A 22,963-nucleotide genomic window follows, 5' to 3' on the forward strand; every position below is an offset into this window, starting at 1 on the left:
AGAAAGCACCACTGTAACAACCCCGAGTTTTTTTTTTTTTTTAAGATTTTATTTATTTATTTGACAGACAGAGATCACAAGTAGGCAGAGAAGCAGGCAGAGAGAGAGGAGGAAGCAGGCTCGCTGCTGAGCAGAGAGCCCAATGCGAGGCTCGATCCCAGGACCCTGGGATCATAACCTGAGCTGAAGGCAGAGACTTCAGCCCACTGAGCCACCCAGGCATTCCAGGCCTGAGTTTTCTAATACATCCTAGCTGAGCAACTGTTTTACCCACAAATGGAAAGCTATCCCCCCACCAAAAGTCAAATCAGTCTGACTGCCAAAGATTGAAAAAAAAAAAAAAGGTAATGGTAATTCTGTTATATAATCTGCCACTTTTCATCTAAGCCCACAGAGAGAGCAGCACCAATAATTAAATTTACATCCTTAGATGTCCTTAAGTGTCAAAATAAATTCCTAAGAACTGCAGGTAATAGTATCTGAACAACTCCACACAGTGCCCAAGTGATCACAGGATTTTCCTGAGTATAAAGTGAGCACCCCCTGACATTTCTCAGTAGAGCTTACACCTATCATTATGAAATCACACAGTAAACCTGTATTTATCATTTTTTAACAATCTGTGTTTTGGTTTCCCTTTAATTACCACTGACAATCTCTGAAGGGACACGGTGAGGCTCTGACAAAGCCATCTCCACTGGGGGAACTTAGCTGTAAGCAACGTTGACGAGACCTTCACCCTCTCTTTGCAAGAACCAATTGCACTAATTCCACAACTTAGCTTTAACTCCATCCTGAGAGGAGGGTAGACACACAGGAGAGAGAAAGTAAGCAGCTCTCAACATGATGAGTAAAAACACCCTCTACTCAGAATATGTGCTATCCTTCCTCAGTCTCGGCAAAGCTGGGTTCAGAAAACAAAGACTGCCTAAAAACACTTACTTGTTGTTTTTTTTTTTTTAACAAATAAGTTACCCCGTGGAAGGAGGGTATGTAGCAATCATTTAAAACCTCATCTATAGATGAAGGATAAATCTTGTTATGGGAATTAAGCTACAAAGAAAAAGCTAGGGGAAATTTAATAGTGCCCACTGCTGAGGGAGAGAGGGACCACGCAAATTAGAACATCATTTGCCCTACACCAAAATTTTATTGACAAAGAAAACATGTTTTGGGCAAATGCCTCCCAGTTTTAATTTTTTCCATTAATAGTACTTGGCTTATTTAGGGGCGCCTGGGTGGCTCAGTGGGTTAAAGCCTCTGCCTTGGGCTCAGGTCATGATCCCAGGGTCTTGGGATCGACACTTGCATTGGTCTGTCTGCTCAGCACAGAGCCTGCTTCCCTTCCTCTCTCTGCCTGCCTCTCTGTCTACTTGTAATCTGTCAAATAAATAAATAAAATCTTAAAAAAAAAAAATAGTACTTGGTTTATTTAAAAGGTGTCCTTCAATTCTTGGCCTTCACAGGTCTCCCTCAGCAGAAATGAACTGAAAACTGCCAGTGGACATTTTGCTTGGGGTTCAAATGAAATGCCCCACATGTGAAGGAGTCCTGGGCATCCCTGAAGGTGTCCTTAGGGCAAAGGAGAGTGACTGTCACACCTGCAGGAGGAGCCCCAGAGCTGCCACATGGCCAGAGTACAGGCTGAGTTGTGAGAGTTCCCTCTCCCCTGACTCACTGGGCCCTGAGAAAACCTAGCAGGTCTGGGCCCAGACCATGCCTGTGCAGATGTTGAGAATTAACCCCAATAATTCCTTGTGCCACCAGCATCTACCTTCAGAAGCTGCTCTATTACCCCAACACTAGAGGGAAAAGAGGCTTGCCCCAGTATCCCATTTATCCTGGGCCTTCATAATGCTTTTGCAGGCTCATCGAGATACCAAATCACCCTTGAAAATGACATCTCTGTAGGACTTCACACTCCGAGTTCCAACAACAGACTTTCAAACAAATTTATAAAACCACCCTGATTGCTTAAGCTAGAGGTATTAGCTTAAGCTAGAGATACTAAGAGATATTAGCCTCTGGTCTTAAAAAATAAAATAAATACAAGTCAACACATTGGTCCAAAACAAAGTTCTCTTTATTGTGATTTAACTTCATAAACTGTAGTCTACTGCAGAGGCTGGGCAGCTAGGAGCTAGAACAGCGCAGGAGAGCCCCAGCCGCTGGCTAGAGCGGACACCATACAAATCTTCCAAATTGAAGAATCTTTTAAAAATCAAAAATTGTTGGTCTAGACATGAGAATGATAGACTGGTGACATGCCATGTGGCCCAGAGAGATTAATTCTGGGCAGTAAGAAAATTTCAAACCCAAGCCTTTTCTGTCTAGAGCCTACAGTAAAATAAAAAGCAGATTCTGCCACTGATGAAGGATTTGCAGACGGCTCTAAAGGAAAAGACCCAATTTGGTAGTCAGAGTCCCCAGGAGCTAATACTAAAAGACCATACCATCCTTTATAGTTTCACCTACAACAATCACTTCTTTTTTAGTTTTTGTTTGAGAGAAACAAAGAGAGAGGATACTAGCAGGGGGAGGGGCAGAGGGAGAGAGAGAGAATCCCAGGCAGACTCCTGTTCAGCACAGAGCCCTAAGTGGGACTTAATCCCACAATTCTGGGATCAGGACCAGAGCTAAAAATCAAAAGTTGAAAGCTTAACCGACTGAGCCACTCAGATGCCCCAGAACAATCACTTCTGATGCACACAACAGTATGCTAAAGCATCAAACAAAATGCAAAACTGACCCTGTTATCCAGAGTTAAACTCCTCTGCAGGGGTTGGGAGTTAAGAGATAGTACCCTCTCTTTCTTTGGAAGACTGACAGAAACATACCAAGTAATTCTAAAAGATGAATAAAAATGGAACATGAAACTTTTTTTTCCTATATGTTTAAGTCAGCATAATCTGGAAGGAAGAATCTATGAGTAAATGTCTTTGTCAGAATTCCTTTCAAGAATATATGCCTATCCACAAATCAGAAAACACAGCGACCAAGTCTGTCAAAAGAAAGATGTGAATAAATAGTTCTAGAACAAATTATATACTGATAAGAACTTTACAATTCCAATGTTTCTGTAGTAAGAGAGAAACAAAAAATTGGAGCAGCAAAGGACCTCTTGTTTCAACACATGTGAAAATCACAGAGGCTGTAATCCACCTACTAAGAAGTCAAGACAGAGTTGAGGCTCCCAACCCGTCCGCCAATACTCAGCCACTACTCATAAAATTTTACCAGAATTCCTGCAACTCATTTCCACTGACAGCAGCCTTTTCTTAAGCACCAGTGGGTACAGCCCAGTATCACGGTTAATGTTTTAAAGCTGGTTATCAATATTTCACCAGAAATAAAAATAATTCCTTTCAACATGTGGCTAATAACGGCTTACTGCTACAAGTGCGATTGTGATGATCAAATGCAATTTCCCAAAGCCAACCAGAAAATAAAAACTGGTTTATAGTTTACAAAATCCTCACTTGTAGAAACTCACTCAGCCCATTAACTAATGACCTGAAACTCCAGATCAGAGCTTTAAATCTTGGCCGTGAACTTAAGTTCTACAGACAGACTCTTCAACCAAACTCTTCACGCCAAAGGCACAGAGACCTATCTGCTAAGTATGTCTTTTCATTAATGATTATTCGTTTATTCTTGTCACATCATCTAAGGTTCTGTGCTAGGTTCTTGGATACAGAGAGATCAAGAGTCTGGGACCTTAAGGAATGCAGGGTATATAATGTTAAGAAGGTCACTTAGCTACAGCTACAGCATGGTAGTGTGGACCAACTGAATTATTAAATTTTAAAGGACTCTGGTAAAAGTTCAATGAATAAATGCATGTAGAGCCCTCAGAATGATGCCTTGACACATACTATGCCTCAAATGCAATTTTGTGCAATATATGATTGTCCACTGAACCCCATGCACTATTCTTGGAGCAGGGATTTGACTTGATAGGATGCTGTTCCCACTCAGAGGAGCTTACAATCTAGTGGAGGAGAGACATTAATTATCAATAATACCACAAAACAACTGTACAAAATGGGAAGGAGAAATCAAATAAAGCATCAGAAAAGGCTATGCAACCTGTAAAGTCCTGTACAAATGTTAACAGTAAAGACAAGATCTGGCATAACCCAGGAACAAAGAAATGCAGCACAACCCTTAGAAAAAGAACTTCTGCTATCTTCCAGCTTTTAATTTAAGTATAGTTGAGGCACATGCTACATTAGTCTCAGGTATACAACATAGTGAGCAATCTTCAACTCTTAAAGTTAAAAAAGATATCTACTTTCATGAACAATGCAGGCACTTTTATCCTCACCCTCTACCTCCTCTTACACACTTTTACATCTTCAATGGTTTTCAAAGATGATTGATGCCCAAAGTGAAAGCCCTAAAGCACGACAAGATGTCAAATTGTTAAAAAAAAAAAAAAAAAAGTAAAGGAAAAAAGTACCTTGTTCACAGAATAGTAAGGCAGGAAAACCACACCAGGACATTACAGGGGGGAAGAGAAAACAGAAAGTGAGAACAAAAAGAGTTTCTGAGCTTTTGGTGAATCACACAATTTCATAACCAAAAAAGGCTTTTCCCCCAAACATTCTATTCAATTGAAGGTTTACTACAATCTTCCAACTAATGTAGTTTGTTATGTTCTTTTTAAAATTCCGACAGCCACACTTCACAAGGGGAATAAAGAAAAAATGCCAAAATGTCAAATTGCTTCTCTCCAGGTATAACTCCTCCCAAGCTGGTCTTATTCCCCAATTTTAAAGCTGTTACCCTCAGCTTGCTCCAAGTGGAAATGTTCCAATTTCCTCCTGAAAATAAGTGATGTTGACTTTTTAATAAAATTAAGAGAGTTCCAACTTGTAATTTACATTTTATCTCTTCTTCAAATAGTGATTTTTGCACTATGTCTAAAAGCCATCCATCACCGCAGATTAAAAGTAGTCCTAAAATGTTTTAGAACCACTCTGACCCTATTTTTCTTACTAGCCAGCAGTCAACAGCTTATGAGGATAACTTACTCAATGTATTTAGAAAAAAACACCAAGAAATTCCAAAGACATTAAGTGGTACAATAAATTTACAAAAGTAGTATTTCAAATAATAGATATGTAAGTTAAACGACCGATACACAGAGCAAAGAGAAGGCAGTCTTTCCTGATTTGACTGTAGCTTTCTGATGCTCACACAATAATCTTTAAACTAAAGCCGTACCAACTTAACCCTGAGCTTCTACTCACTAGTCACAAGAGAGCCACAAAAATGAAAGGAAAGCCTTTTCTTGCGTCTTCCTCACAGGTACTCTACTCATGTAAGAGGAGTATGAAGTGTTCTTTTGGTCAAACTTTTTAAGGATGACTTCTCTCCAAACAAGCAAATCTCAGGCTGCCCTTCTGTGTGGAGCAACTCTCCCTTCCTCCCTTGGCTGCACCTGAGGGAGAATCCCCACAGCTGCCCTCTTAAAACAAGCCTGAGGGGATGATGACTTCAAATAAGCCCCAAACCATATCAATTAAGCTTCAGAGGATTTCAGCTAAGCATTCCAGCTAAAGCTAAAGGAGTAACAAAGCAGATTTTCTGAGTTTATGTTACATGTGTAGGAGCTAGACACCATAACATATTTATTCATTAAAAAAAAGCTGTTTGTGAAAATAATCATTGAACCTTTATATACAAAATAGATTTCATCACCACTGCATCCCATTTCAACACCTTAATGTAGCTTAGGTAGCAATGACTGCCCCAAGAAGCAATTTTAAATTTGTAACTTCTGTAATCGAAGTCCCAATGACATATACAGTGACCTAAGATTTTAACCAATTCTAACCCAATTTTATTTTCCTTCCACCAATGATGCACTGGAGCCATTCCTACTGGGCAAAAGGTATACCCATCTCTGCCTAAAGGAATGCCTAAAAACAAATGTCAATACCAGAAGTCAGGGATATGATGGTATTATTTTCAAAACCAGAAGAGAAAGGCACAAAATCATGAGCCAGGAGTGAACTACACACCTACCTTTTCAGCTTATTAAAAATGAACTGACCAAGTTCTAAGGCAGAGGCCAAAAGACCCACACCTGCATGAGTTTATTAATGTATATTCTACTACCTGAACTAAACAAGCTGCACCTGTGAGCTTGCCCGCCACTGAAAACAACACTAAATTACAAATTCAAGAATAATAAAATTAAATTTTCATTTTCCACATGATAGCCTATAAAATTAGTTAAGAAAAGAAAGCCAATTTGTCAGTATTTCCACTCTCCCTCCCACATCCCTACCTCCCCCCGGCCCCCAATATCAGTACAAACCATTTGGGCTGAAAGGTTCAGTGGAAATAAGTACCATAATCAAAATTATATCGACTGTGTCCAAGAAAGGAATTGATGGGCTGGCAAAAGAGTACAAGCTTAGGGTACAAATTCATAGGCTGTCTCACAGACACATGTGAGACAGTTGTGAATTCAAATCATTAAATAAGCCGTGAATGCTCTTCATTAAGAGAAATGGGAAGGTCCACCAGAAACTGCACAGGAACTCTATACATTGAAGTGTGACTCCATTGTATGTGTGCCGCTGACCACGGTCCTGAACCAACATTTCACCTTCCGGGGAACGGTTTCTCGCCTATCTATCCTTCCCAGGGATTATGAACACGGTGAGAGTGTGCGGAGACAGACAGGCACAGAGAGGGAAAGAGACAAGTATACAGAAGATTCCGAGGACAAGACTTCTGCTGAATTTTATGCTTTAATCCAAAACAACGGTACCAGATTAAAAAAAAAAAAAAATCAGACAAAATATTGGAAACATAAGAGAACAAGAATCTCTGAATTGAACAATGCAAAGTTATGTAAATAGTGACCTGAACAGGCTTGTAGGGCAGTGCATGAGGCTGGTGAGAGGGAAACAAACCGCAGTCCCTGCACCAGCATGAGTTACAAGGTAAGTGCTCCGAGATTATTTTTATTTTTGCCTTAAAGGATGACATGCTTACACTGACCCCAAAGGGTCAAAACAAAAGGGGGTGGGGTCAGCACAATATACATACACGAAATCTTGCACTTTTAAAAGTACTATCACACTTCTGAAAGATTTCCTTTCTGCAAAACTGGGGTGACCCCTTGAACACCTGCCTTCTCTGTCCCACCTGACCCTAATGCTTATGAGAACCAAAGATGGCTTCCAGAAAATCATTTAATGTGTCTTGTCACTCTCTTCTGAGTCTCCAAATCATTAGCCACAATGTTTAAGCTCACGGTCATCTCACCAGGCTCTCCACCAGGCTGATGTGCTGCCTTCTGACTAAATCCCTGGGCACAGCAAGTAATTTACATATGCATAGAGTCTCCTAGGATATTATTTAATAAATGACCACTAAGAGGAGGTTCCATGAGTAAAAGAGAGATAGTATCTTTATAGAAGGGTTAATGAACCATACACCATAAAGTTTTCCTGTTAGTACATTATAAGAGATGCTCTATGAAATTAAAAGTGATAACTATGTTACGTATCTACCTACTCATGAATGAAAGGGCCTGCCAATAAAACATGCTGGTAGCATAATTCACCAGAGAAAGGAACTCTAGGCTTCTAATTATTCCTGGCGATGGCGTGCACAGTGTGCATAAACCAGTTCTTCCATACTCAGTAGTAAGAACAAATGCCATTATGGAACGCATACTATGTGCCAGGCATCATGCTGGGGACTCTAGAAAACATCTCATTAAGTCTCAGGACAACCCTCTGCAATAAACATTGTCATGCCCAGTTTACAGATGAGGAAACAGTTTCAGCATTAAAAACCTTTCCAAGTCACACAACCCATTACTGGCTGAATGAGTGTCGTTAGTCTGAACCCTCAGACACTACAGACCCTAGAGCAGAGGAAAAACTGGCCTGGCTGCTAGACCTGATGGGAGGAAAGAGAGGAGCACAAGACCTTTCCAGACAACACTACAGACTGTGATAATGTGATTATAAATGGCACGGGGTTTCTTCCATCTAAAAAGTGTAATCATCTTTTCTAAGATAGAAATGTGCATGCATACACATACACCACACTCAATTTTCTCTAGTGTCAGGCCACCTGGTTATCGATCCTCCTCATTGTGATAAATTTTCTTTTCTTTTCTTTTTTTAAAGATTTTATTCACTTATTTGCCAGAGAGAGAGTGAGCACAAACAGAGGAGCAGTAGGCAGGACCCTGGGATCATGACCTGAGCAGAAGGCAGACGCTTAACGGACTGAGCCACCCAGGTGTCCCTGTGAGAAACTTTGTAACAAGCTCTTTCTACAGGTTGTCATCTTTGCACCCCACATTATAGTTCTTCTATCCCCTTCCTCAAAGGGACAAACTGGGAAACAACTGGATTCATTCATACGTTGTATAGATAACATAGCTTGGTCATTGACTAAAACAGTGGCAAAATATAAATACTTGACTTTTCCCTAAAATACCTCAGACCAGAGGTGGAAAGGGCAAAATCCTTAGCTCTCTGATGCTGACCCTTCCTTCTCCAGAAAAATACAAGAAAACAAGCTAGACTCTCATAACGTGTATTAGCTCACAAACACCACACTTCCCACCAACAGGGAAGCTCATACAATCTCAGGGCAATTTCACCTTGTATTCACCTTGGGTAAATGTTTTCCTACAATTTACTGTGGAAATGAATGACTGCAAGCCCCTCTTCTCAGTCATCATTCCCATGAAAAGTTTTTCCTCCAAGAAAATAATAGGCTTAAGGCTTTCATCACAGTGAAAAGGAGCACTGATAATCACAATACGATAATCTCTGGAAGAGAGCTAAATTCTTTTTCTAGGATATTTCCCATGTGTTTACCTAGAGAACCTGAACTACCAGGAATGAGCCCCTGTTCCAGGTACACACCATTTATCAAGATGCCTTCTTCTAGGTCATCAGCTCCAACCCTGGAACATTTAAACAGGCTACATGAGCAGCTCCCAAGAGCTAGGCTTTCAGGCTTCCCACCTTCCGAAAACACAAATCTTATCCCACTTTCTTGATTCAGTCCTTCAAAGGCTCCCAGTACCCTTGTAATGAAGTCCACAAGGTTCTGGACGACCCGCTACATCTCTATCAAGCATCATCAGGAGGAATGCTATGCTCCCTCCTCCATGCCAAATGACCCACAGACCTACCATATTCTCTCTGGCGTCACAGCCTCCTGCTCTCTGCATCGCTCTGACCCTTTCCCTCCTCCCAGCTATTTCGAACTCATACATTAGGTCTCAGCTCAAATATCGCCACCTCAGTAAGGCAATGCTCACCTCCACATTAAATGAGTTATATGATACAGACACACTCCCTCACAGTCTGCTCCTCTGTACCCATTTACCACCTGGGAAACCAATAATAATTGGGAAACCATAATAATTGTATGTTTAGGGACTATCTCCCCCCAACTACACTAGAAGCTCCGTGAGCTCCAAGCTATCTCTGTCTCATCCACTCTAGACCCTTAAAGCTGAGGCCAATGCTTTGTAAGAATCTCATGCAATACATACTGCTTGACTGATTCTTTAAACTCATGGCTTTCTTGCTGAAATTGTGAGTCAAAAAAGGAGACTAAATATTACATGCACCAAGATTTATACACTACTTTTGTTCAAATTATGTAGCTGCTGTGATTAATAAAATACAAACCCAAAAAGCTTTACTGAAGGGGACTGGGTGCCTCAGTCAGTAAAGCGGCTGCCTTTGGTTCAGGTCATGAGCTTGGGGTCCTGGGATAGAGCCCTGAGCCAGGCTTCGTGCTCAGCAGGAAGTCAACTTCTCCCTCTCCCTCTGTTCCCCAACTCTGCCCCGCCCCATGCTCACTCCTGCACGCAAGCGTGCTCTCTCTCAAAAAATAAAATCTTAAAGGGGGGGGGGGCGCTTTATTGAATCCATGGTTGTTTTTGCTATTTATTTGCTTAAGTAATCAACACTAGAAATTTATCTGCTGCCTCACTATCACATGGCACACGCCAAGTATTACTAAAAGCAGTACTCAAACTCAAACACTAATTAATAGAACAGTTCAGAGACGTCCCATTACTGTGCTTACTTAACACAGGAAACTTTCCGAACGTATGTCAACAAAACAAGTCCTTCAGTGTTGCAGAGTATAAGTGAGCTACTTTATATGGAGTTGAAAAGCCTTTCAACCACTAAGCCTTTTTTCAGCCATTCTAAGAATCCTTCAAAGTTTCAAGTTCTAATATACACAGTGAAAAGCAGATTTAATACACAAGTCCTTTCAAAGGTATTTTGAATAGAACCTCAGTGATTTGGTTTTACCTGGATCTTGGGACGCCTGGGTGGCTCAGTCGGTTGAGTGTTGGACTCTTGATTTCCACTCAAGTCATGATCTCAGGAATGTGAGATCCAGCCCCACATCAGACTCTGTGCTGGGCATGGAGCTTGCATGAAAGTATCTCCCTGTCCCTCTGCTCTGTTCCCTCCTTCTCCCTTTCTCTTAAAAAAAAAAAAGAAAGAAAAAAGAAAAAAGAAAAACCTGGATCCATGAGATATTTTTGATAAGAGATCTAGAGGTCTGAGCATAACTCCCAACAGACAAAAACAAATGGATACACATACAGTCACCCTTCAATCAAATGCACAATGATTTTCAAAGATGCCATTTTTTCCTTATTCATTCAACATATATTTACTGCGTCCCTACTAATGTATTAGACATACTGTGCTAGGCATACAAAGCAAAATCCCTGCCATCGAGGAGTTCAGTGAAACAGCAAAATAGCACCTGAATATTTCACTAGTGTCCTCCACAGTTGCTTTGAGAAATGACAGAGCGGAGTGCCCAGAAGTCTGAGACATGTGATCAGAGAACAGTCCTCCAATCTAGATCACGATAGACTAATAGAGCCCACTACCTCTCAAAACTCACAGACTCCAAATGCAAAGGCTTCAGAAAGCAGCAGAGGGAGTCAGGTGCAGTTTATTAAACAAAATGACATGAGCCATCTCCTAACTCTCCAGTGTTTCAAGTACAAAAGAACTACAGTCGCTGCCTTGTCAAACCATTGTTTTTAAACACCAAAAGCATAAAGGGCCTGTAACACTTAGTAAGTTCACACACATACTGAAAGTAAGATAAAACACAAAATACTGTAAGACACTACTAGATATAGTCAAATCAGCTTTCACAAGGTTGCCAAAAAAAATTAGCACCACAATTATACACTACGTATTTGAATTTTGCTGTTTTTTAACAAGTTACAGAGTATGTTACTGTAAAAAGAAAAAAACACACTTTGGAAAGCAATGACTCTCCCAAGCTAGACATAACAATTTCAAAAACTAAATGAGCCTTTTCCCATTTTATGGTTTGCACTTAAGCCTTTTAATGCTTTATACTCAGGGCCTTGCTGGAGCATAACTAACATTACACTAACTTTGCCCTGCCATAACACAACCTGATACAAATAAAATCTGTTTCCCAGCTTATGCTAATAAAATCAGAATAACCTGAACAGACACAGCCTCAGGTTCTCTCAAAGCAGCAGATTATCTATATATAAATAAAAATAACAAGCCAGCCCAAGTTCGTAATTTCATGTCACAAAATTTTCATCACAAATTAACCTGAAAAATTAATATTTACTTAGCACTTAATACTCTATGTTAGATACTATGCTAGGATTAAATTAAATGGCATGTATAAAATGCCTAACTCTATCATTATTATTCCCATTTAATGGTGCAAAAACCAGGGCTTACATGAGTTGAGTGGTCCACAATCCCACATCTAATGTGACAGCGTTGGCACGCAAACCCAGGCCTTCCCACTAAACTTAGTGTTTGTAACCTAACTGAACCCTCTGGGACGGTGTTTGTATCTATGAGCATCTTCATAGGAACAGATGGAGAGCTTACATTAGATTCTCAAAGAAGCTCACGATCCCCACATAAGTTAAAAAAATCACTGCACCATATGATCACCTGTAGGGGAATAAAAAAACAAAACAAGAAACACCACACACTGGACTTCAAGGCCTTTTACCGAGACTACCACTTCTGTACCTCCTAAGGAGGTAAAAACTCCACAGTTACAGTTGCACTTTAAAATCCTCAGAGCAAGTCAAGATTTCCACTCCTGGATAATTTCCAGCAACCCCTGACACAGAGTAAGTTACACAATAAATTGTAATACTGTATCAGTTTACATCCAGTTCTGAGATTTCACAAATACTGACCAAATTTATTTAGTCATTGCACTTTCCAAAATATGTTTCCATCAACCAAGCCTCACTGCATTGCCTGTGAAATAAGCTATCATTATATCCACTTCCGAGAAAGTCAAACACTGTCACCCTAAGGCCAGGCAATAAATCAGCTATGGAATCAGGATCCAAAGTGAGAAGTTACCTACGTCCCCCCACCTCCAAGATACGCGAGACCATGTCCTTTACCCCAGAGCACCCTCTCCTAGCTACCCAGAAAACAGTGGGCATCTTTTCTACTAATGACAACATTAAATGAGATCCAGTAGTAAATCAATGAGTTAGGGCATACCCCTAGCTGCCCTATGACAAGTGTGCTCCTCTTAAAGCTGAGGCAGATATCACAGGGAAAACACCTGGCACATGCCTGGCATCTTCAAAATGAGACAGAGCCACTGAGGGACCCTGACAGCCCTGTGATAGGTATGGCACTCAGCTTAACTCCCAGCATCCTGTCCCTAGGATCAATCTTAATGATTCAGCCATCCTAAATTCCTGACCAGCAAAAACAAACAAACAAAAACAAAAACAAACCCACATTTATGTGTTAATTAATTATCTTGAAGTTAATTGGTTCAAATCCCTCATTCTACAGATAAAACTGAAAGAGGAATGCAACAATTCACCCAAGGCCTCACAACTCAAGAGCAGAGAGACAGTTCTAGAAAGCAGGTCTCCAGACACCTGTCCAGGATCCTTACATTCCTTCTGAGCATAGAGAAATCAGTCAGGGATACTGGCAGAAGGCTGGCCATTGACGTGACATCGAGGACTTCACTCTCCCCCCTTGTGCCAGATTCACTCTTTGCGTCCAGACTGAGATCCCTGGGGCCCAATGTCAGGACACTGACCTCAACTTGCATATTCTGAGAGACAAGAACAATTGCTTATTAAAGCTAACCCCACGAGAGAAGAAAAATAGGATTCTGTCACTGAAGAATTAACTTCACAAGGAGTCTATGTTAGGATGATGTTTTATTTATAATCATGCCTGACCAAGATGACTTCTTCACAACCACCGTCCCAAGCAAACAATCTTAAAGATAATGAAGAACGCCATGCTTTCTAAGCGTGCGCCAAAGGCCGAAAAAACAAACAAAAAACGAAAAACAAGGAAAGCAGTGGAGAGGACACCAAAGTCATATGCTCAACGTGTCGGGGGCGCAACCGACAAGTTTTGGAAGAACATTCTTCCAACAAACCAGGATGGACACAGTCCCCCTCCCCGCCCTCGCCGAAAATGGGAGGTTCTCTATCCAGTTTGGCAACCCGCGCGCATCTGGACACCCGGGAACAACCCGAATGGGCGCTGCAGGCGGACGGAAAGCTGAGAGTCCCCCTCTCACAGGAAACCGACGCTGCGCGGACCAGCCAAAACCACCCGCAGGAGATGCCCGCGGGCGGGCGTCCCTGACAGCATCCGCGCAACTCCGCGGCACCGCCCGCACTCGTCTGTCAGGACCCACACACAGTCTCTTCCCCTCACCACACTCCCCTCCGCCCGAAAGCTGAGGCGGGAAGCAACGCCCGCTTCGGAAAATGAGCTCTTAGTTGCGGGGACAAGCTAGGCGTCCAGATCACACCCGTACCCAGACCCATCGTAGCAGATACGGACAGTGAGTTCGCGGCTTTGACATCTTGGAAAGCACACTCTCAGAGAGCGCCTGAAGACACACAAGCGGAGGTAACAGTCACGGGTAGTCAACAGACCATCGAGAGGCTCCTAACTGCCATCACCCCGGCCTCCGGACAGAGCACCTGGGTTCCCTCCCTGTCCCCATACCCCGGGTGCGCCCTGCCACTAGCTGCGCGCGGGGCGCAGAGCTGAGGTCTCCCGATAGCCGGGACCCGGCGGGGAGCGGAAGAAGGGGGAACTCACCTCCTCGTCCTGCTCTTCCTGGGACGCGCTGCTGCCCCGGGGCGCGGGTAGCGCGGTTCCTCCGGAGAGCTGCGGCGGCGGCGCACAGACTCCAAGCTCAAGCACCACGCGCGCGGGAGCCCACGCGGCCGGCGGCCGGGCTCTCACGGCGCCGCCCGGCGGCGGCGGCGGCGGCGGCGGCTGCTCGCGGGAGAAGCCGCCGGGCTCCCCTTCCTCCGACAGAGTTTCTGAACCCGAGGAGGACTCGGCCGAGGAAGCGCCTGGAGAGGACGCGGCGGCCACCGCAGGGGCGGGAGCTCCGGGGCCGTGGCCGCTGCAGCCGCGAGGCACCGGCTCCGGCGCCTCCGAAACTTTCTCCCCCATTTCCCTCTCGGGCCCAAAGTACCGCCCGGGGGGCGGCGGGGACGCGGCGCGCACTCAGCGTCTCCAGGGAAAGCAGCGGGCTGCGCGGCTCCGGGTCGCTCTCGCTGACGCTCCCGGGCTGCGGGGAGCCCCGCCGGCGACTACATGGCCGCGGCACGGCCGCCGGAGACCGCCGCCAACTTACCAGCCGCCCAGACTTGGCGGCCGACGGGGGCTGCCGCGCGCGGGGACAGGCCAGCTCGAGTCCGCGCTCTACGTTCCACAACCCGTGCGCGCCGCGCCCGCGCCACCGGGACTGCGGCTTCGCCAGCAAAACCTGCCTCCGGGCAGGAGCGGGGCCGGCGGAGGAGACGGGCAGTCCGGGGAACCAATGGCGGGCCAGGCGCGCCGGTGGGCGGAGGCTGCGGCGCCCCCGGCCGCACGGGCGTCAGGTAGGGGAGGCGGGGCCGAGGCTCGGACTACGGGATCCCGCCCGAGCGCTTGGGGCCCAGGGGACTCCGGAGAGGAGGAGGGGGGACCCTGGAGGATGGGAGTGAAATCCGGCATCGGAGCCAAAACCTGGGATTGCGAATTTGGCGGGGGAGCGGCTGTCCGTCCTTGGAATGCCTTGGAGAGATGGCTGAGGGGGCGGTGAGACCTTGGAGAAGAACTGGACTTTGTTTGGAAAAAGTAAAATCGAGGAAACTGACCAGAAGAAAAAGTAGTAGGGCTTTAAGAGTAAAAGGAAACACAGTCACGCACCCACATGCCTGCTGGAGGAGAAAGAGGGAAACTTTGTCCCAAACTGAATCGATCTAAACCGACCTATTAACCAATCTGGGATTCTCCGTTTAAACTCCTTGGGCCTCAGTTTCCTCAGCTGGAAATGGAGATATTAATATTTGTCTTGTCAAGCTATAAGCAGAACATTATCTATCAATTATATATATATATATATATGTATATACATACATATTTTTTTTCCAATGACAATTTTCCTTATTTCTGTGTATTAAACTAAAAGTTTAAGCCAACGACTTGTATCTTTGAAAGAGAAGAAAATAACAAACAATGCCCCTATATTTAATTGGGAACAAGAATGTGCCCAGTACTGTGCCCAGGCCTAAACAAAGTTGAATTAGAAAGGGCTCTGTGGCCATTGCCTGTCTCTCCACATCAGCTAAGTAGAGCATGAAAAGAGTTTACATTTCCAGTTTAGTTTTTCCTATCCCTGGATTATAAGCCAGCAGGAAGCAAGACCAAGTGCTTCGTTTTCCTTACCCCTAAGAATTAGGAGAAAAAATTTTCACCAAAGGCACAAGACTCACCTTACTGTCCTCCCCTGGACTAGAAAATGCACCTTCTGGGTGACTAAGTGACTTACATTTCTTGGAAGCCAGCACTGGGTCTAGCAGTGGAAAATAAATGATTCCTCACTTGCTTTCAGCTCCAGCCCTGTTCTGAGATCCGGCACTGTGACCTGGGATATAAATTCAACCTGATTAAATTCCATAGACACTGACTGAGTTGTGTGCCAGGTGCTTGCAGGGGATACAAAGATGAATAAGGCAGGTCCCCTGCCCTTGAGGAGCTTATGGTCAGACAAGAGATTGATGCTGCATAATATAGCTCCATTATTAATTTTTTAAAGCTGTGGTAGTGCTACAAGAACAATGTGTCATGGGAGAATGGGGGAGAGTTACAGAAAAACAGTTAACAGGTCCTCAAGAATCTTAGATTTCTCTTTATCAGAACAGTTTTGCCAAAGGTCCTTAAGAACTAAAGGACTGGAGTTGAAAGCCCCTTCAGCTAATGAGCGCTTTTATGCTATCACAGTATTTACAAGTGCTACATCACACAAAGTGCTTCATTATACTGGACAGCAAGCTTTGTCCTGATCAGTTTCCTCCCCCCAGGATGAAGGGGAAGGAAATATGGCATGAACCTATTGCCATAGACAGCCATATACTGCAAAGCGGGCTCTGACTGTCAGGCATATATTGTGACACTTCAGGATTATCTGTGGGGATGTGAATACCTGCTGAGGCAAAAGGACAATTCTAGTGCCTTGACTAAGTTGTGACAGCAAGGCTGAAGCGAGAGCACAGTGGGGTGGTCAGAATGCAGTCCTGGGCCTCACAATTGCTTTTTTAGTCAGGAGTACTGGTCTTTATCTGAACCCCTATGTGGCTGATTTGGCAGAGCCAAAGTGAAATCAGGACTTAAGCAAACCATTCACATGAAAGAAAAGGAGAGGTTACTTTTTAGTGCATTGGAAAAGAAGAGGCAATGACATGATCTGAATTACTAACAGAAGAAACGATAATAGCAATTCTTGCTTGAGCCCTAGGCATTGTCTATAGGTGGTCTCATTTAACCCTGGCAACAATCTTATAAGACAGACTCAATTGGCCCCACTTTATAGATGAAGAAACTGAAGATTTGCAATGTCAAATAACTTTGCCAAATGTCACACAGCAAGCGAGATATAGAACTGTGGTTTGAACCCACTGGTACGCTTCTGAGGCGCCGTTCAACATTCCAGTATAATGCTATTCAGAACACACCACTCTTTCAAGCACATAGTTACATGCTACATTACAAATATCCACAGAGCAGGAATACTGTTGTCTTGATTCAATATGTAAAAGAATATGAAAGGATACTTGGAGAACAGATTGTTTCCCCCCACCCCCACCCCACATTTGTCAGGTACTTACAATGTTTTTAAATACTTTACGAATGTTAACTTTGTAATCCTTATGCCCTGTGAGGTAGCCACTATTATTAATTTCATATTACAAATATGAAATGTGTGAAAACTGTGGCATAGAAAACTTATGTAATTTGCCCAAAGTCACACAGCTGTCAAGTGACGGAGCTAGGATTCAAATTTGAACAGTTTGGCCTCAGCGTTCATGCTCTTAGACTCTACTGATCAAAATCAAGTACTGGATCAGTATTTAACTTTTTAAACCTTAACCCTTCATAAGAAATATAGTTTACAACTCATGACACATATAAATGCAACTACAAATAAAATTCCATGAAATGATACCTATCCTAAGTTCCCAGAAGCAATGCAGTCTGATATTTTATTGTATTTCATTGAAAATAAAAATGCTAGTTGCAATCACCTAAATATATTTCACACTCCACCCTGACACATGCAGTCGAAAGCAGTGTATCCAGTCATCCCCAGGGCTGACCCACGAGGGAAGTATGACTGTGGTACAGGCTTAGAGTTTCCAGACCAGAACTAGGCAAACTCAAAGGATGACTCTATACATAGAAGGTGATCAGAAGGTCAGATTAGTTCCTCAAAAATATCACAATTAGACCTATGGACAAATGCTGAGGTTTGGCCAAACCATTGGAACAAAATCAGTTTTGACTTATGAACCCTGTGGTTTTCTTGTCTGATAAATTATAATCATCTTCCTCAGTGTCAAGGAAAGTACCCCAACAAAAGGACTTCTCATAGATGTCCATACTGTTAGGTATAAAAGTATGGCTTTTTTCCTGTATTGTCACCGTGGCAAGAGCCAGAAAAATAAAAATGACTTAGTCATAGCTCTTGGGAAGCACTGGTATAGCTTTGTATGACAGAACCAGACCAGCCTACAGATGAGGAAGTACTAGGTGATCGGTGTCCATAGGTTGTATGAGACAGGCTCCCAAGTGCTTGGTTCAAAGACAGGAACCTCTGGGCATTTGAGTCAGTGATTACTGTGTTCAGTGATGAAACACTTGCCTCAGTTTTCTACATTGTTCTCCTAAGTAGCTGGAGATATTGTCTCTGAGAGTCTCTGTTGTCTCTGCCAGTCTCTTTCTGTGGGTGAGGCCAAGTGTGAATGTCAAGCTCTGTCTCTCTGTGATGGAGGATGTTGGAGGAAGAGTCATCACATCCTTGGTCCATTCCCATTGCTTTGACCTTCCTCCTAAAGATTAGGTTTACAATTTAATAAAATTGAATTCAGTTGTCCTTCCGCCTTACCTACATGAAATTAGAGCATCATCACCTCCAAACAAACATTAGTGCAAAATTACAAGTAAATATGTTCCTCTTTAATAGCCCATCATGTTATCTTTAGACTATGAAGATGATGATCTTACACTTTTGGCAGGTTTCTTAATTATCATTATTAATGATAGGTTTGCCTGCTCCCCCTTGACCAATGAAATGCAATTTCAGGACAAAGTAAATGTCAATGAAAACATGGCCATTGAAGTGGCCTAGACTGCGATTTCTGATTTAAACCAAAGGTGTAGCATAGTACAGCCCATGGCTGTTTCTGACCACCAGGCTGGGAGGAAAAGCTCCCACAGCTTCTCAGGCTTTTGTCTGTATCTAAGCCTCCAGGAGAGGAAGGGTTACAGGACAAGGTTCCAGAAGATAAGTAGAATTTTTAAATGATAGTTGAAAAGGACAAGGGAGAAAGAGTACTAACGTGACTTGCAGCTGTTGGAGTCTCTGACCTAGAGGTTGAGAAGGATGGGAAACTAAGCTACGTTAGTAAGTTAAAATAAGCCTGCCGCAGCCCTAAGGGGGTGGGAGGTCCTGCTGATCTGATCTCTTAGATCAAGGTTCCTCTGTGAGTTGTACGAGAAATACATCAGATCAGGACGCAAGCATGAGAACAAAGGATGCTGATTCCCTGGCCCCAAAGAAGGTATGGGAATCAACATTTTTAAGCCCCATTCCAAGGGAGTGTCAAGTATACTAAAGCTTGAGGATTACTGAAGATGTTCCTAATTTGGAAATCAAGGAGCCATTTTATTGGGCAAATGTGTATGGCTCATAGAAGGTGACTGGAATGAGCCTGACTGACAGCGAGGGCATCTCTTTGAACCACTTTGTTCCTATTCTCCTGGAATACAACTACCTTTGGGAGACCAAGACAACTTAGCAGCTGGACAGGAATATGCATGTTCTGAAAACAGCTGGAAAAACTGAGCTAATACACAAAAAGAATTGAGGATAATGTTCCCTTGAGGATTCTATTTAAACAAAATTCAAAATGGTGACCTATTTCCCATGGAAGATTCCAATCTTTTGCACTTGTCTTTCCAAGACGGACAAGATGGATAGTCACATCTGGGATTTTTTTGTTATGCTTTCAGCATGAAATGTTCTTTTATTATCACTCTTCATTTTTCAAAAAGATTTATTCAGTACTCTTTGCCTGTTTAGGAAACAGAAAACAAGCAAACACATTTACTCATTTTTATTCATTATCATGGTTTGCTTTCAGAGTCAAATGGTTCTGTTTCCCATTTTCAATTCACAGAGTAATTTCCTTGACTCTGTCTACACTGCTTGGCAAGTAGTTCCTTCCACCACCAACCCTAACTAATTAGAAAATAAAATGATGCTGAATAGTAACCTAGGAAGTGGCAACTCCTTCCATAGTCGTGGGCCAGTCTGCAACGCTAAGGGCAATTTTTAAGTTTTTTTCGTACTTGAAGAAATAGGGCCTTCTAGTTCTTTTCTCCTCAAGGTGTGGTTTGCCAATAAGCTGATAAATCATAACTCCAATAACTCCAATAAAAGGAGTTTATTGCAAATGCAGAATCTCAGCCCCTACCCCAAGCCTGCTCTATCAGAATCTTAAGAGATTTGTGAGGACTTCATAGCCACATTAAGATTAGCAAAGGACTGTTTGGTTCTCAAATATGGCTGCATATTAGAATTACTCATGGAACTTTAAAATACACAGGTGTCTCATCCCCAAGATTTTCTGACAAGTGATTTGGTTGAAGCTTAGGCATTGTGATTTAGCAAGTTCCCTAGATAGGAATGGCTCATTTTAGGACCAAGGCAGGGAAAAACAAGATGAGCCTGGAACAATTCAGGGTACCACAAATTAAGGAATGTCTGGAAAAAGGTAGGACATTGTCAGAACAACATAGGTACCACCATGAAGGAGTTCCCCATGGCCACAGGTAGACCCATCTGAGCAACAGAATATATCATGATAGTTCTGGACTTTAAACCATAGAATAAAATAAATAGCCACAGGTCCAAACTCCTATAAATAATGAAATAAAAACTTAAATTTAAGAACAAAGATAGTGCTTCCTCACAATTAACAAATGTAGAAAAGAAGAGGGAAGTAGAGCATCACCAAAAGGCGGACACCAAAGAAATAATTGCTGCAGGTAAGACAAAGACATGTGCTCAAGGAGCACCTGGATGGTTCAGCTGGTTAAGTACTTCAGCTCAGCTGATGATCTCACGGGTCCTAGGATCGAGCCCCACATGGGATTCCATGTTCGCTGGAGAGTCTGCTTGAGATTCTCTCCTTCCTGCCCTACCCCTCCCCCCAACTCATGTGCACGCACTGTCTCTCTCTAAAATAAATAAATAAAAAATTTTTTTAAAAGCATGTGTGCTCAAATTAACAAGCTGAAGTTTGAGGAGAAAAAGGATTTGCATAGGCTAGAAGTACTGCCCCCCAATATTTATCCAATACAAAGTTAAAACTAGTAACCACGCAGTGAAGAAACCCCTCAGACATCAACTTACCCATGCAAATCCCAGGACCCTGAGACCACGACCCGAGCTGAAGGCAGAGGCTAAACCCACTGAGCCACCCAGGTGCCCCAACATATCAACATCTTAAACTCCTCGCTATGATACACATCATATTTGTGGTATTCGTGACAAAAATGCCTAACCTCACTCAAATCATAAGAAAATATGACAAACCCAAACTGAAGCACATTGTACAGAATGACTGATCAGTACTCTTCAACAGACATAAGGTAATGAAAGATAAAGAAAAGTGTGAGCAACTGTTGAAGAAATGAAGAAGTAATAACTGAGTGCAATGTGGGATCCTGGAAGAAGTCCTAGAGTAAAAAAGAACATTTGTGGAATAAAGGGTGAAATGTGAATGACTGTAGTTTAGTTAATAATATTGCACCAATGTTAATGCTTGTTCTTGGTGATTCTACTATGGTTATATAAGCTCATCTTTAGGGTAAGCAGGGTAAGGGATATTAAGGAAGTCTTTGTACTATTTTTGCAACTTCGCTTTAAATCTAAAGTTAGTTGAAAATAAAATGTTAAAAAGCAAGAGTCCCTAGGTGAATCTGATGGCAGACAAAATTGAGAACGACTATTCCAGCTCTCAACAGCCACATTCCTTCCTCCTTCCTTTCTCCTTAGTCAAAGAAAACTATTTTTTCCTATTTTGACCTTATCAAGTGGACTGGTTTGAGGTAGTTGAGATAAGGGGCAACAGAGTAAGTAACCACATCAATGTTATGCCCAGGAAAATGTCCATGGTTGGTGCCATGGGGACCATACACTTGGAGCATAAACATAATAAGAGACGTATTTAGTATCTGACTGCCCTATATCCACTCTGCCTCCTTTTGGGAAGAACATCCCAATTTATTCGTAAGAAACTATCTATTTCCATCTGAGCAGCTTTGATGGTCTTAATGCTAGAGTGGTATATCCTTGGACTTTGAATCTTCAGAAGAGTATTGTAAGACAGTGGTGTCTGGACAAAGCTCTCAGTTGTCTTCCATTAACTAGCTCTAGGACTGCTGTGGGTCCAGCACTCTTTCAAGCTTTATTCTCTGGTTTTTCCTCTGATTGAATTAACAATAAAACTTCCTTCTGAACGAATTAGCTAAAACAAGCTATTGCTTGCCCCCAAGAAACTGTAAAAAATACAGGTGCCCTGACCTGAATCCACTGGTCACCCAGTCCAGGTGGGAAGAAGGGATCTGGATGCCATGGGAAAGCTAGGAGTGATACTGAACTTAAAGACGTATTCCTGACCTCAGTAAGCGTGCTGCTTCCAGCAAATCTCAAGAAACCATTCATGCTTCAGCTGTAAGTAGGGATCTCGATTACTGGAGGTTACGATGTTTGAGAAAAATAGTGACATGGCAGAAAAAAAAGTATTTCCAGCTATGGCAGAAATAGATCCTAACACCACACTATGTCAGAATTGTCCATCTCTCTTCCTACTAGGTTTTGGGGATCTTGAGGGCTAAAGAATGTTATTTACCCAGCACCTTATTTGTGCCAACACCTAAAACCACATCTGACATAGAAGAGTTCATGATAAATTTTTGAGTGAGTGCATGGGACTGCTGCTATTGCATGACTTTAAACAGCTTTTACTAAAATTCTATGTTTCCAGTTTGCTCAGAGACTTGTACAGTTTGATTAAAAAGAACCCAAAACATTTTAGAGAGGGGAAAATCTACTTATGTAATAAGCCGGCTTCATTCCTAACGAGTCCCTCTTATTAATAAAAACAATAACTGCAGGGACGCCTGGGTGGCTCAGTTGGTTGGACGACTGCCTTTGGCTCAGGTCATGATCCTGGAGTCCCGGGATCAAGTCCCACATCAGGCTCCCAGCTCCATGGGGAGTCTGCTTCGCTCTCTGACTTTCTCCTCGCTCATGCTCTCTCTCACTGTCTCTCTCTCAAATAAATAAATAA

General features: G+C 42.8%; 1 protein-coding gene across 4 annotated transcripts in view; it reads right to left on the reverse strand.

Moving 5' to 3' along the window:
• The window catches only part of MAST4 (microtubule associated serine/threonine kinase family member 4), a 552,196-nt gene extending 537,350 nt beyond the window's left edge, over window positions 1-14,846 (reverse strand). For all 4 annotated transcript variants that reach the window (XM_032336083.1, XM_032336081.1, XM_032336082.1 and 1 more), the window contains exon 1: window positions 14,151-14,846. In XM_032336083.1, the coding sequence (XP_032191974.1) occupies window positions 14,151-14,513 (363 nt within the window). In that variant the 5' untranslated portion in view covers window positions 14,514-14,846. The remainder of the gene's footprint in view (window positions 1-14,150) is intronic.
• Window positions 14,847-22,963: the final 8,117 nt, after the last annotated feature.

Source organism: Mustela erminea, chromosome 3, assembly GCF_009829155.1.
Source record: "Mustela erminea isolate mMusErm1 chromosome 3, mMusErm1.Pri, whole genome shotgun sequence".
In the NCBI taxonomy this organism is placed as follows: Eukaryota; Metazoa; Chordata; class Mammalia; order Carnivora; family Mustelidae; genus Mustela; species Mustela erminea.